This window comes from Balaenoptera ricei, chromosome 2 (genome assembly GCF_028023285.1).
Source record: "Balaenoptera ricei isolate mBalRic1 chromosome 2, mBalRic1.hap2, whole genome shotgun sequence".
Taxonomy (NCBI): Eukaryota; Metazoa; Chordata; class Mammalia; order Artiodactyla; family Balaenopteridae; genus Balaenoptera; species Balaenoptera ricei.
In genome coordinates, this window is record NC_082640.1 from 38,864,195 (window position 1) to 38,878,448 (window position 14,254).

At 46.2% G+C, this 14,254-nt stretch overlaps 1 protein-coding gene across 4 annotated transcripts in view; it reads right to left on the reverse strand.

Annotated features, from left to right (window-relative positions):
• Nucleotides 1-2,888: 2,888 nt before the first annotated feature.
• The window catches only part of ABHD2 (abhydrolase domain containing 2, acylglycerol lipase), a 107,263-nt gene continuing 95,897 nt past the window's right edge, over nucleotides 2,889-14,254 (reverse strand). For all 4 annotated transcript variants that reach the window (XM_059912505.1, XM_059912506.1, XM_059912508.1 and 1 more), the window contains 3 exons: nucleotides 12,579-12,648; nucleotides 11,005-11,089; nucleotides 2,889-8,813 (listed from right to left, as the gene is read on the reverse strand). In XM_059912505.1, the coding sequence (XP_059768488.1) occupies nucleotides 8,617-8,813; nucleotides 11,005-11,089; nucleotides 12,579-12,648 (352 nt within the window). In that variant the 3' untranslated portion in view covers nucleotides 2,889-8,616. The remainder of the gene's footprint in view (nucleotides 8,814-11,004; nucleotides 11,090-12,578; nucleotides 12,649-14,254) is intronic.

Below are 14,254 nucleotides of genomic sequence, written 5' to 3' on the forward strand. Positions count from 1 at the left end.
GTGTTGGTGGAGTGGGAGCAGGGATGAGGCTGAGTTTAAAAAATTAAAGGAATGAGCATTTTTTAAACTTTCAAGATACACTTATAATTGTTTTGTAAAAGAGTTGTGTCCCAAATTTGAGGAAAACAGTGGCTGATCCCTCTTGGATGACTCCCATCTTTCCCCTGGCCCCTAATTGCCAGGAGCCCTCCTAGTCCCACCGTCTGATTTGTGGGAACTCTAATTTATAAATGAGATCAGGATATGGAAAAAATTGCAGGCAGAGGCTCTTGGGGCAGCTTTGTCTTACTCAAATCCAAACAGATGCTGGTGTCCCTCCTAAAGTCAGCAGGGCTAGGGCCTTAGCTTAGGGAGGGTTTGAAGTAAAAGCCCAGGGGCTTTCTGAGGAAAAAGCTATAGGGTTGGGACCCAGCGAGTCGGTTCTGACCGTGGGCTGCCACCACCCCCTGCTGGCCGTGCCATGGTACTGCCCCTCCATGCCCAGGGACAGACTAGCCAGGGGCAGGCCGAGCCAGACCTTGCCAGGAAGGTGGTGCCGGCTTTGGGAGCAGGTGCCTGAAGACCATGAATGTTAATGTTAAAATCTGATGTGCTCAGTCTCACAGAATCTGAGCTGCCTACATGTGCTGGATTCCTACAAGTGGCCACAACCCCCGCATTAATGAGAGAGGAAGAGGGACAGTAAAATACTCTTGAAAGCCAGCAAATATGGGAAGGGGGACAACAAAGCATGACTTTCACGGCAACCACTTGCTGCTCAGAACACCTTCCTTTCTGGAGACGTCTGGAATGAGGCAGGGATTCTGCATGTGAAAGTAATTTGAGCATAGCAGAAGTTGGGAAGTCACAGTGATGCATCATGTGGCCCTTTGGGGAAATACTGTCTGTTGGCAGATGGAAGCATTTGTTAAGGTGTGGATGGAGGTCTCAGTAGGGGAATGGGCCATCAGCTTCAGAGAGTCTTTGAGCAAGACTAGTCACTGCTTAGAGCTTTGAGTTTACCTAAGGGACGCTGTAGGAGGCCAATGCTCCCTGGTGTCCTGGCAAAGTCTTCCTGGAAGAGGGATGCCCAGGTCTTAAGTTAACCAGGAAAAGAGCTGAAGAGTCACCTTCAGGGTGAACTGGACCACCTTTTATCCCACTTTCAATGGTGGGCGTGGCTCTGGTGTTGAGGAAGCTTAGCAGTGCAGGGTCTGGAAGCTCACAGGATACCAGAGAGATTACTACTCAAAGTGTGGTCTCAGGAGGGGACTGCTCAACATAACACTTTGAAAAACATTATTTTATTTGATTCTCTCAATATCTAGAGACAGGCATTCTTATTAAAATTATTCTCATCTTAGGGGTTAAAAAAAAAAAGAAAAAGGAAAACCCAAGGTCCAATACTGATCAAGGTCACAGAGCTAGAAAGTGGCCTGGATGGGACCCTAACCCAGCAACTCTGGCTCCAAATCCCTTGGCTCTGTTACTACCAATGCTCTGTCTCAAATGTTTATTTCTGGGGATAGAGGAAATGTAGGTAGAGGTGGGGAAGAGGAACCATGGAACTAGAGCTTCATTTATTCCAGGTCAATTTCACCAACATCATCAGATAAAGGAGGAAATAACTTTAAGGGGAAACCAAATGGTCTTCAGTAGAGATGCTGGGGTAATTCCAAATGGGGTAGACAGCACGAATCAAATACAAGTCCTGGGTGCACACAGCCACAGAGAGAGAGAGAGGTTTAACTTTTCTTTGGGGAGAGATTGAGCAGTTCAAGGCTAAGCCGCCCGTAAGGTCGTCCCAACCACTCAGCTACATGTGACCCCCTCTAAGGGGGGATACACCAAGACAGAAATGAGGAGGGAGACTGTCATACAGCTGGAGGGCCATCCAGTTAGGTGTTTGGTCCTTAACATGGGAAAGTACTCCCTATAGAGCTAGAGCTGAGAGGCCTGTTATTGGAAGGTATAATAAAAAAGACATCAGCACCCTTGGGTCAGCGAGTGATTGTAGATAAATGTCACCAAGAACAAATCTATAGGGTAGAATCAGGAGAGGCACAGCTGTGTGCTGACCACATTGGCAAGCTGTTGGCATCGATCTGCCTAACACCCTGGACCTGAAATCTCTTTCATGTGGTACTTTTCATAGGTAGTATTCTTTGAAAGTTGGTTTTCTTGGATCAAAGTTGTCTGGCTATTTTGTGGGTGATAGGAAGTGGGGCAGTGGGGTTGGTGCTGGGGGAGAAGCTTGCTTACCAGAAAGGGATACACTTTGGAGTTCGATATTGGGCATTTTTAGGCCTCGCTAATGCATGTCCTCCAAAACCAACACTCCTCACCCCACTTAGCTTGTCAAAGGTTTTGCATGGCCAAGGAGGGAAGAAAACTCTGAGTGCAAGGTCCCTGGGGTGGGGGTAGCACGGACTGGCACAACTCTCCTGGCTGGGCCAGGGCTTTGCCCTGGGAGACCCTTAGCTTGGATTCAGACAGATGCAAAGGAGACGAAAACACCACCATTACTCAATCAACCCAATATAACCTTAATTTAGGTCACGTTCACCCAGTCTTTTCAAAGAACACTATTAGAAAAGGATGTGACTCATGTGTGGCAACCACCATTTACATCTCACCTTACATTCTGTCTACATGGTTCACTTTACAGAGCGAGTATTTAAAATGCTGATATCTCACTCTTCCCAGGCCTTGGCTTTCTTCCTGGAGAGGATGGGCTTGTAAAGACAACTGTGGGCTGGTCATTTCTTTGGTATTTGCAAGGCTGGGTTAAAATCAGTGATGAGAACTTGGTGTTTTGTTTCTTTCAAGCTCCTGCTTCGGTGAAGACACAGGAACAATTCTTTTAGATAGAAAATCTCCACTACAAAGGACACACAGCCACGCCACATTTTTAGTCTTTTATTTTTTTAAGTAAAGAAATTCCATTGAATCAAAGATAACAAAATTACAGTTTTTGTTTGTAATGATCTTTGTTTACCACCACACAGAATCAAAACAGAACCAAAAGTAATATGAGAACATAAAATGATCAAGGACACCACTGTTTAGTATAATTTCTTAATAAAGGTAAATATCCTCATATTTAGAAAAAATTGCATTGCTAGTTGCAAATCTTAAACACCTCAGTGCTGGAGGATCCCGTATTCCACCTCCCCCACCCCCCAATCCACCAGCTCGGAGGCTTTCAGAACACAAACTCAAAAATACATTATTTTCAGGGCAGCATTTGAAGTTTCAGAAAGTCCAAAAAAAAAAAAAATCAAACAAAACAAACAAAAATTAGGAATGTGAAAGTGATGGTTCTCAAAAATCAATCTGGAAGCAGATCTGCCAACAGAAGAATGTGGTTCATGGAAGTCTAACCAGGAAAGGGGGAGATGCAAACTGGCTCCCCCCTCCACGCCCCCAGCTCCTGGTGTCACTAAGGCAGCTGCAGTGGCAGAAGTCAAAAGCTCAGGTACAGTGAAGGTCTTCCTGAGGCAGTGGGAGAGACCCAGATCATCTGAAACTGGTGTGGAGAGGTGACAGGATTCTACATGGACTTGTGCTTTAGGAAAACTAAAGAGGCCAAAACAAAAACCAAACCAAACCTAACTCCCACACCCAGGAACTCGGTCCACCCACTGGGAGGGAGTGGCTGGCGCCGGGACTGAGGGCTCAGCAATTATTCTAGGTGACTGTTGGCTGCTCCATGTGGGTGGTCTGGAAGGAGAATGCCTATTGAGATGAAGGGTATTTCTGCAGGTGCTATACGTGGACTGTCCCCAACTTACGGCGATAGATTTCTTGGCTAATGGGGACCAGAACGGGGAGGCGGCAGGTTATAGGTTTTATTACTAACTGACAGGAGTCGAGTTAAAGGACTTAATCCACTGGTTGGAAATTAACTTCAGCTTATTCATTAGAGATAGATGAATGTTTTACCCACAATACATGCTAGGAAAAACGGTTCAGAAAACATGGTGTGGGGGGGGGGGCTGACTCCTTCAAAAGGGGCAGCTGTCTACCATCTGGGGTCTGAGAATGGCTGGCGAGCTGGGCTCTGCAGCCTGCTTCCAAGGGTCACTTCGGGGGGATGCCTGGGCTACAGCGTCCGGAGGCAGTGGCAGCAGTGACACAGGCAAGAGGAAGCAGCTTTAGTTTTGGATAGCATTCCAGTTCTCACTGCGAGTAGGGGCCCGTTCCCCTTCAAATACAATTTGGCAAAAGCAATTCTAGTTTATGAAGAGGGGGGCACTTCCCTCTGCTTTGATAACACGGGGGAGAAGAAAACCTTTCCCCCCATTGCTTGGCCTCTAAATGCCAAAGGCAGGCCACTTTTCATGGTTTTTTGAAGCATCCAAAGTGGCTTTGAACAACAGAGTGAGGCCAAGAAGGAAGAAAGGCGTCAGAGATGAGGTGTTTGGCCAGTTCTGGATTGCTCTTATTGTCAGGGGTGGGGGGCACCTAATAAGGTGCGTACAGGCCACATGAAGACATTTTCTGGTTTTGCTGTAGCTTTGCTTCAGACTTCTACAGCAGAATAATTTGAATTCCAAAGTCACAATAGTGTTGTACCACCAGGGGATATTCTAGAGGCAAGTTAAGGCTTTCTGGGCAAAGAGAACAATTCCAGATGGTATTGTGAGCAGATGCTGCAGTGAAATACTTCTTAATAACTCTCCTGTCCTGCCTTAGACGACAAAGACCTGAGTTTCAACTCAACGTGATGTTTCAGTGATCTTCACTTTAGCGCTAAGTCAGAAGCAATGCCACGGGAAAAGAAAAGCCTCTCACAGCTCAGACATCTGCTTGCTCGGCAAACACTAACAAGAACACACGTATTGTTTCCCCGGAGCTGGCAAAACGGATCTCAAGCCACACAGTGACAAAGAGAGCTCTCATTCAGATGCCAGGCATATAAGCTCAGCTACCCAGAAAGTTCAGCTTTAATGAAGATTGTAGTTTTAGAATGAAAGTCTGAGCAGGAAGGGTTTCTGCCCTGGGAACTCTCAAAGCTTGCCCAAGTCACACAGAAGGATGGGGATATTCACCTCGTTCCAACGGTCAGCACCTGTCCCAGTCATAAGACCACCCTCAGTACAGAAAGAATATTGAGATGACAGTGGAGGCTCTGAAGAGAAGCCAGTCAGAGACACAGGGCTTTGGGCAAAAATCAAGAGTCTTCACCAGCAAAGGCTGAATGCAGTAGCTCCCTCTCTCTGAGTCCCCTCAAGATAAGCCCGAAGTCTTGACTTATCTGTTTCCACTTGCAAGGGCTGTAAGAAGGCCAGCGGGAATGTTCTGGCAAATGACGTGTAAGTAGATGAAGTGGACTTAGAGATGGTCTAAGATGAGGTAACTGGGGCACGGAGAGGTGAAGTGATTGCCCACAATCCAATGTGAATTAGAGATAGGACAAGAATCCAAGTCTCCTGAACCCTGGCTCCCTAACACCATGTCAAGAAAGGGACGCTCCCCTTGCAGGTATATTCCCACTCTCATGTGTAAAACGCTGCGGGGAGGTTCAAAGAATATAGTGACAACAAACAACTTTCTGCCTTCCTTCTGCTCTGGAATCACTGGTGCAAACTCATGGGAGGGAAGGTAAGAGGTTTTCTTCAAGTCTGTTAAACTCCCTACTAACATAAATGCATAAAGGAGACTTGAGACCATTTTTTTCAAGTCAGATAATCCTGACTTGACTGGGATCTTCATCATTGTCTTCAAATGTTTAGAGGCAGGGAGAACAACCCGGAGAATTGTTAAAAACCTGCTTGGTTTTTAACATGTTCTTGCTGCGATAGAACTGTCTAGGTCTCTGCAATTTATATCCTTAACCTGATTTTACTGTATTTTTAACCTGATTTTAAAATATAATATTCAAATACTCTTTGAAAATTCTGCCTTGTTTTAGCCCAAGAGGACCTCAGTAGCAAGAAGAGCCCTCACATTATCATCAGGAACGAACGAAAAGCAAGGAAAGCTGGAGGAAGGAAAAAGCTGACCTACATATAAAATGCTGCTCCCTTGTTTATTAGGCGAGCTCGCATCTCTGTAAATTCAATGCCTCTGTGCTCTCATTCAGGGACAAACAAGAATTTTCCTGTAAGATAGCCACAGTTACACTCTTATTTCCATGCCTGAGAGCCTGAAGCTTGAACAGAGGCCTTCAGTTGATTTCATGTGAGCCAAAATGGAATGTAAGTGCCATTCAGAGTCACACACTAAAAAGATTTCAGCTGGGAGGCGGTCCCCACGGTCCTGTGGGGTAAATTCCGGTTATGTGGCAACAAAGGCTGTGCCCCGAGCCCTGCCTCCCCTCCGTGGACCACCAGAACTGCCGTGCACACCAGGCTCCAAGGACTTGTGCCCCCATCCCCGCCAAGTGCGTGACAACAGGACTGTTTTCTCCTCCTGAATGGAGCTGGTACCTGGCCACTACTTTGTCGGAATAGATCAAGGGATGTGACCTAAGGCAAATGAAAGGGAGCCTCTTGCTTCCTGGGATGGTGATTCAACCCCATTAAGTTATTGCTTCGTTCATCTAATTTCACAAAAAAAGGTCTTGAGACATGAAGGTTGTAGCAGGATATATGACCGTGAATCTTCTAGATTATAGCTGTGGTTGTTGGTTGGAAGGAAAAATAACAGAGGGGAGAGACTAGCTTCGAAATTGAGGGGTAGATGATAAAGTGCCAATTCGTACTAAAAGAACATGAAAAAGAAATGCACTTGAAAAGTAACAACTTGGGGGGAAAGTCACAATGATGAATTTGGTGTGTGTGAGAAATTGTACCGAAGCGAAGTCGAGACCATAGAAGTCTCAGTCTCTTCAGATACGGCTGTTTTTGATGTTATTATTTAGGATGATCTGGTGATTGTCAGAAAACAACTTCTTCAGGTTACAGACATTACTGTCACATGACTTGGACCGATGCCCAAACTACATCCACCTGCGGCCATGAGGGTCTGCATCCAGGCCCTCAGGTGGCTCCCTTTACCCCTTAAACATCCACATACAGACCCACTATTTATATTCCTGTCTGTCCTATAGCAAAGGAGAGGAAGCCGGGAAATTTTTTTTTTTTTAAAGTATCTAGGTCCTTTCACTTGTAATTCTGTTTAGTTCCAGATAGCAACTGCTGATTTTTCAAAGTGCAGGGTTTTTAGATATTCAAGTACCACAGGATTGGAGGAAAGGAGTACTTGAAATGTAGAGTGACTTTTCATTTGAGAAGATAACACTCTGGAAAGATCTATCCAATAGGCTACAAATATGAGCTATTACATTACAAAATCTGGTTTCAAAATCACACCCTCTTCAGTTGGAAAGATATTTCTCCAAACTCAGATCCAACTTTTGAATTGTTTGGTATCAAAAGCCAGAGTTAGAGAGACCTGGGTTAAAAACATAAAATTATAACTGAGTGCTTTAAAAAAAAAAACAAACCCAAAAAAAACCCTCTTTATATGAAATGAGGGACAGAAAAAAAAAAAAAAAAAGAAAGGCAAATGATGACGTCTACATGCTTAGAATAGCTCTCAGGCTTCCCTGGAGAGGTGTTCTCTCAAACCTCAGTTAAACTGAGTTTGTCATTGAACTTTAGAACTGGTAGCGATGTCGGCAATCTACCTGGCCCAAGTCCCCCATTTAGCAGGTGAAGAAATAAAAGTTCAAAGGGACTTTTCCAGGGTCATATAGCCAGTGAGAGGCAGAGTCAGGCATGGCCTGAAGTGTTCACCCCCAGCCCAAGCCCTTTCTGAGACATCACATAGCGATCACACCAGGGCAGCCGTACACGACAGGCCTTGCAGCTTTGGAGGCTCCTGGGATCTAAGAGATACCTCCGACTATGAATTTCAACAACACAAACTACCGAGATGTTTCTAATTTAAAGGCTCCGCACAACCGTGCTTCTCAACTTTGCCTGGTGAGGAGAATCACCTGGGGCACTTGTCAAAAATTAGAATCCCCAGGCCCCTTCCCAGACCCACTGAAACAGCTTCTCCAAGAGGAGGGACCTGGGAGGCTGAATTTGTACCAAGCGCCCCAGGTAACTCTCATCATCAGCAACCTGTGGGAAAACTGTCTTAGGAGACAGTGAGGGAGAAAGTTGGTTTGTGACTCAAGGGAATTTTCTTTGCCATGTAAGAGGCCACAGTCTTGGCCTGGGAGGCCCAGGGCCCCAGGCTCCCAAGCTGAGCTGCATCTACAGCGTTGGCTCTTTTTAGGGTCTACGTCAGGACACATACACCACCACAAAATAACATACATCCTTCACTGCTCTTGGGGAAAAGCCTGCTGATTGGCAAAGTAAAACTGCTGTTCAGACACATTTTTAATAGGGAAACTAGATGTAATTGGCTTGAAAGCAATCAGATGCTGACACCGGACAGGAGGGTGAAAACCCCGTCGCTTGTCACCATGGCTAACAATGCAGTGGAGAAAACCAGTAACTAAGCACAAAAATAGCCTGGAGTTCCCAGGGATGGCCACCTACTTCAAGTCAGGTGTGTCTAGTGGGTGGTCCCCGTTGATGGTGTGAGGTCAGATCCAGGTCACTGAGGGAGATGGGAGACCTGAAACAGCCGGTGACCAGGGCAGCTGGAGCGCACCAGAGTCCGGGGGGTGCCTCACTCCAGGTCGGCCTCCACTTGCTCCGTGTCAGAGCACTGCGACTTGTTACGTTCCCACTGGCAAATGGCGTTGGCGTACTCCACCACCAGCTTATCCATCCATGTCAGGGGCTCGGGGAACAGCACGGACCCCTCAAAGAAGCCCAGGTGGCCCCCGTGCAGGGGCAGCACAAACATGACGTTCTCCCGTTTCTCTGCAGGAGAAAGGCAGCTGAGTGAGTCACTGTTCTCTGACCAGCTCCAGGGCAGAAGGTGCAAAAGTGAGCTGGCCAGGGCGGCCCAGGCTTTCCCCACAGGCGAAGGTGTCACCTAAGTGGGCATCTGATTTCTACTCCCTCTGCCTCGTTCACCAAGGCGGGAGGGAGATTTGGTGGGGCAGGCAAGATGGTGGGATCTAGCAGGTTTTGGAATAGCAGCTTGGCTTTGGAGTAGAATGGGTACCGGCTTAGGAGATCCTTAAAACTCTAAGTGGTTCTCAAACTTGGCTGCATATTAGAATCACATGGGTTTTTTGTTTTTTACGATCCCTATGTTGCATCCAGACCAATGAGATTCTGATTTGAGGGTGGGGGTGGGGTGGAGTTGGGGGGTGGTAGGTGAGAGAGGGAGGACCCAGGCATTGGTGTTGCTAAAACTCCCCAGCTGACTTGATTGTACAGCCAAGTACCTCCCAACTTCGTGTATCCAAATCACCTGGGAGACTGCCTTAAAATGCAGATTTGGCTTTAATAGGCCTGGGGAAGGAGCTGAGATTCTGCATTTCTTTTTTAAAAAGATATTTATTTATTTATTTGGCTGCACTGGGTCTTAGTTGCGGCATGTGGGATCTTTAGTTGTGGCATGCAGGCTCTTAGTTGCAGTGTGCAGGATCTAGTTCCCCGACCAGGGATGGAACCCAGGCCCCCTGCATTGGAAGCACGGAGTCTTAACCACTTCGCCACCGGGGAAGTCCCCAGAGTCTGCATTTCTGACAAGCTCCTGGGTGATGCCAATGCTACTGGTGGGGACCAGGCTTTGAGGAGGGATTCATAACACTTACACTCTTATTTACTAGAGAACCAGATGAACTCAATGGAGTCAATGATTTTTCATTACAGAACTTTATTTTCCGAGGCTAAAACATAAAGCTGCAAGTTGAGTTAAAAGACGGCCAAGCTTTTAATGGCACGTGCTAAATGGCCATTTGAGAATTATTAACCTGGAGCTTGACTTTATGAGTCCACGTTTAAGTTAGTCCCGCATGGGCCGGTAAAGCCATTACCGAAGATGTGTGCAAAACGGGCAGCCAGGTACAGTCAGGTACCACAGGGAGCATCTCTCTTCCCAGGGGAACAAGTGACAACGGGTCCCTTGCTGGCTGCTCCAGGCCTCTGAGGCGCTTCCTGGCACTCACATTTCTGGCTCTGCAAGGGCTCTTTTCTTGTCTGACCCCCTTTATTCTTCCCTTTTGGCTGCTATTTTGTAAGTTTCTGTGTGACAGCATTACTGCTATGGATGTTACTTTAGATATGCAGAAGGAAACCAGCATGGCTGCCTCCTCTCACTGCAGCCCACGTGGCTGCTTTTGTGTAGGGAGCCTGTGGTTTGATAGACGGTTGACACACAGCTTTTTATCACGTAATGCACCTGCGACACATGCATTCACTCTGAGCAGAGAACGGAGCTCTGTCTGGGCGTGGGTCCTTTATCTGCTTGCTGTGTTATCTACTCTTTAACTTGGGGTCATGAGAGAATCAGAAGTACCCCTTTTCCCCCTGGTTAACATATGATATTTACAAGAGGAAACGTACTCACAGAGGACTGGGAAGGGAGGAGATTAGGTACAATGCAAAGTAACTTTAGATTGTGACCCAAGTGTTTCCTTCCGTTATCCTCTTTCTAGTTTCTCCCGTAGCTCCTGCCTAGCATGGTGTGAGGCCGTGCAAGCCTGAGGCAAGATAACATTCTCATGAACAACCTTCTTTGCTTTTTCAGTTGGTTATATTTTTATCCTCAAAGCAGGTGGGGAGGCTGTCTGTCACAAGAGGTAGCAGAACTGGCTTTTTTGTTTTGCTTTTCAGGTCAGATTTTAAGTCTAACTATCTCTTTAAGTCAAACTCTCAGACTTAATGGACCCACATCCCTGAGGCCATAATTTCACAGAACACCAGGGGACTGCCGGAACCTCTTGGCTATGGATATAAACAATGATCCTATCTCTTGCACCAGGAAAGAACATGAAAAGGCTCTACCCAGGCTCCATCATAGCCCCAGAACTATCAGGCTAGAATAAATAAGAACACTGCCAAGAGATACCCTGATCGCCAGGAGATGACAGCATGATGAAGGTGACATACTGTGGCAATTTGCTGAGTGGTTGAGGGAGCAGCAGGAAGAAACACTTACCCGAAAGAGATTTTGGAATGGTTAGAAGACTTTCATGCACCAAGGGGTCATCGGCTGCATTCACCAACATGAGAGGTACATAAATCTGAAACAAGAAAATAAAGCAGAATTAAATGATCAGTTCTCTTTTTTTAGACCCCATTGATCCAAGGCTCAAATACACTACCGGATATGTCTTTGAAGCAAAGGGAAGAGGGTCAGTGCTCAGTTTCCTGAACATGTGGACTAAGGACACCTCGTATTTCCTGGTGGTGGCAGGAATGATAACTGCCGCTGTGATCACAGCCCTGGCAGGCATGTGCAGGAGCCAAGCACCTAGTCAAGCCTAGGTGACCCACGTGCTCTGACGGAGCAAGGGTAAAGACTCTACAATACTCACTGGCAAAATATTTCTGATCGTCCGCACAGTGTCTCAGATTAGCCATATCTTTCCGAAGAATGACTTTACAGAGTTATGTACATATTCATTCAATTTATATGGTAGGGAGGAAAAAAGGAGTGTGCTCCACTCTGGACAAAGGAGGCTTTCTAGAAGAATCTGAAGGTTGAAAACAGGAGCAGGCTGGTGGATATCAGGAAGCTCTTGTCAGCTTTGCATTCAACATCCATTTATCAAAACAGCCAGTAAGTGTCCTTTTTCATTTTGGCAGAGGTGGTGCTGATGGGGGCGCTCAGGCATTACTGAACAGCCACGCCCAGGAACGTAATGACCGGTTGCCTCACCTGGAGGCCCCTGACACTGGCTCTGGACAGCTTCACGTTTCTGTGATGGCTTAAATGAAGACATGAAAAGCCTGGATGACGATGCTAAAGTAGGAGGGGTGGCCGATAGGACACGAAGGCAGAACTGCCATTCACAATGGTCTGCTTAAGCTGGGGAAGTGGTGGGCCAAACAACAGGTGGACATTGATGGGGATAAATGGGAAGTCCTGTGTTTGAGTAGAAAGAGCAATTGCTCAAAGACAGAAGGGGAGAGTGATTTGGTGGTGGTTCAGGTAAAAAACACGGGGGTTATGATTGGCCACAAGCTTAATTTAATACGAAGTTTATTGTAGCTGCTCACACCTGCATTAACATAAACCAGTCTACTTTGACAAAAGACATGCTCCTCTAACATTCTGATACAGAAATGCATCTATTTTACTCTGTGCTTGCCAGATCATGGCAGGAATTTTGAGTTCAGTCCTAGGCACCACACCAACAAAATACACAATGACCAAAACAGGGTCTAGGATTATAAGAAATCTACACGGACTTCCCGTGAGGAACCATGGCAGGAACCAGGCAGGATTATACAGTCAAAGGAAGACTAAGAAAAAAATGGGTGCGGCAGCGATTTTAAGGGCTTTCACCGCACCAAGGGGCAGCTCTGGGATTATTATATGGAGGTCACAGAGGGGCAGAGTTTGGTTCAATAATAAACCCAAGTCAACAACTAGAGCGGTTGGAGCCAGATGCTGGCTGAGCTTCCACCAGGGAAGCTTAGGAGGGATGCTTGTTATATCACGGGTGAAACTGGATGGGGTGATACTAATTCTGAGATGCTGCTCCCTGAGTTGATGTGGTCACTCACCCTGTGCAGGTACCTCATGCAGCTTTCTTCCTCGTAATATTCCTTCAGGGAGTTATAGCCATGAAACTTCCTGGGACACACACACACATACACACACAAAGGAAAAAGACAAAACAACACTTGAAATGATTGGAATGCTGAATTGATTTTATTACTGTGCCAGTTCCCACACTAGCTCATCATATCAGTAGAATATACTCAGGTACCAGAGTTAGGGGTTAAGAGCACCCAGCTTTGGCATCTGGCTTCAAATCCTGGCTCTGTCACTTACTGACTACGGACCTTAGGCAAAGGGTTTAACCTCTCTGAGCTTCTCCTCTGTAAAATGGAGCTAGGGACAGGAGCTTCTTTAATGGCACTGTGAGATTTATGACATTAAAGTGACATTTTATTAGCACAGTGACTGGCCCAGAGTAATTACTCAGTAAGTGTTATCTGTAGTCATTATTAGCGGATGTTACATCTTTTTGAGGTAGCATAAAACCAGATGTCACTGTAGACACTAAGAATCTGCAATTCGAAGACATTTACTAGAACTTTGTTTTCAACAGAATTCTTCCTGGCAGAGTGATCTGGACCACTGTGAACTGGAATGAAATATGTACCGGATAATAGAAATGAGACAGGGATTCAAAGTTACCGACTCTGTCCCCCATGGAGCAGTAGTCAGAGACACACTGACATCAACAAACCCTTCGGTGCTCCAGCGGGCAGGTCCTGCAGCTTTGCCCTGCCCTGTGCTCTGAGAGGCTGGCACGATTCAGCCTGGAGCTCTGACACCAGGAGACAGAGTCAACCCCAGGTCAGAGGATCTCTGGAAACCTCATTTCTTTCTGACACAGATTAAGGCCTCTGGTTTGTGAATAGTAGGGTTTTTTTGTCCTGACTGGGGTCTTCGAGGTATCTCGGCTCCCGTGTAGCTGTGGATCTCTTCCACTCTCAGGCTCCTTAGACATCTCTGCCGGCGAAGGACCCTCAGGTTGGACTATTTGGGCCAAACTTGATAGGGAGGAGGCCGAGTGCAGAAATCATCTCTAGGACATCTGTCTCCAAGAAATGAGCCCCTCTGAGGTCTCAGCGGGCCAGGAAGGCACTCTCGTCCTCCAGTATTACCGGTGGCGGGTTGATGAGGAGGCTGCCCAAACTGGTTATGATCATGAAAACTGCTACTATCTAGCACTATTAAAAAGGAAGAGCTTTAGGAAGAGTTGAAGAACACTCTCTTTTGGGCTTAAAAAAATTTAGAAGATGAATGAAATTTAAGTAAGTTTGTTTTTTTTCTCATTAGTGTAGTGTCTGCACCACAGTAAAGTTGCACACCCCATCGTAAGCGAGGGTGGGTATAATTCATTCTCACCTTCTGAACGTGCCAGCAATTTCCCAATTTCCATTTCCTTTGAGTAACTGTTCATGGGCATATTTCAAAGTTACTTGGTGTAAGAAGGCTACTAAAATCCCATAAGGAAGGTAAATACAGATCTCATACTCAGGTCAATATGTGCCTATCTATTGGATGAACACTAGCTTGCTTCAGGCCACACCTGAAGGTATCAAGTGACCTCTAAATAAAAAGGATGACTTTTTCAAGAGAACGATGAGGTCAGAGATTAACTTTACCTTTTCCAGCTAATGCTGACCTCAATCAGAAACTACTGGTGCCAGGAAAGAGGATACTG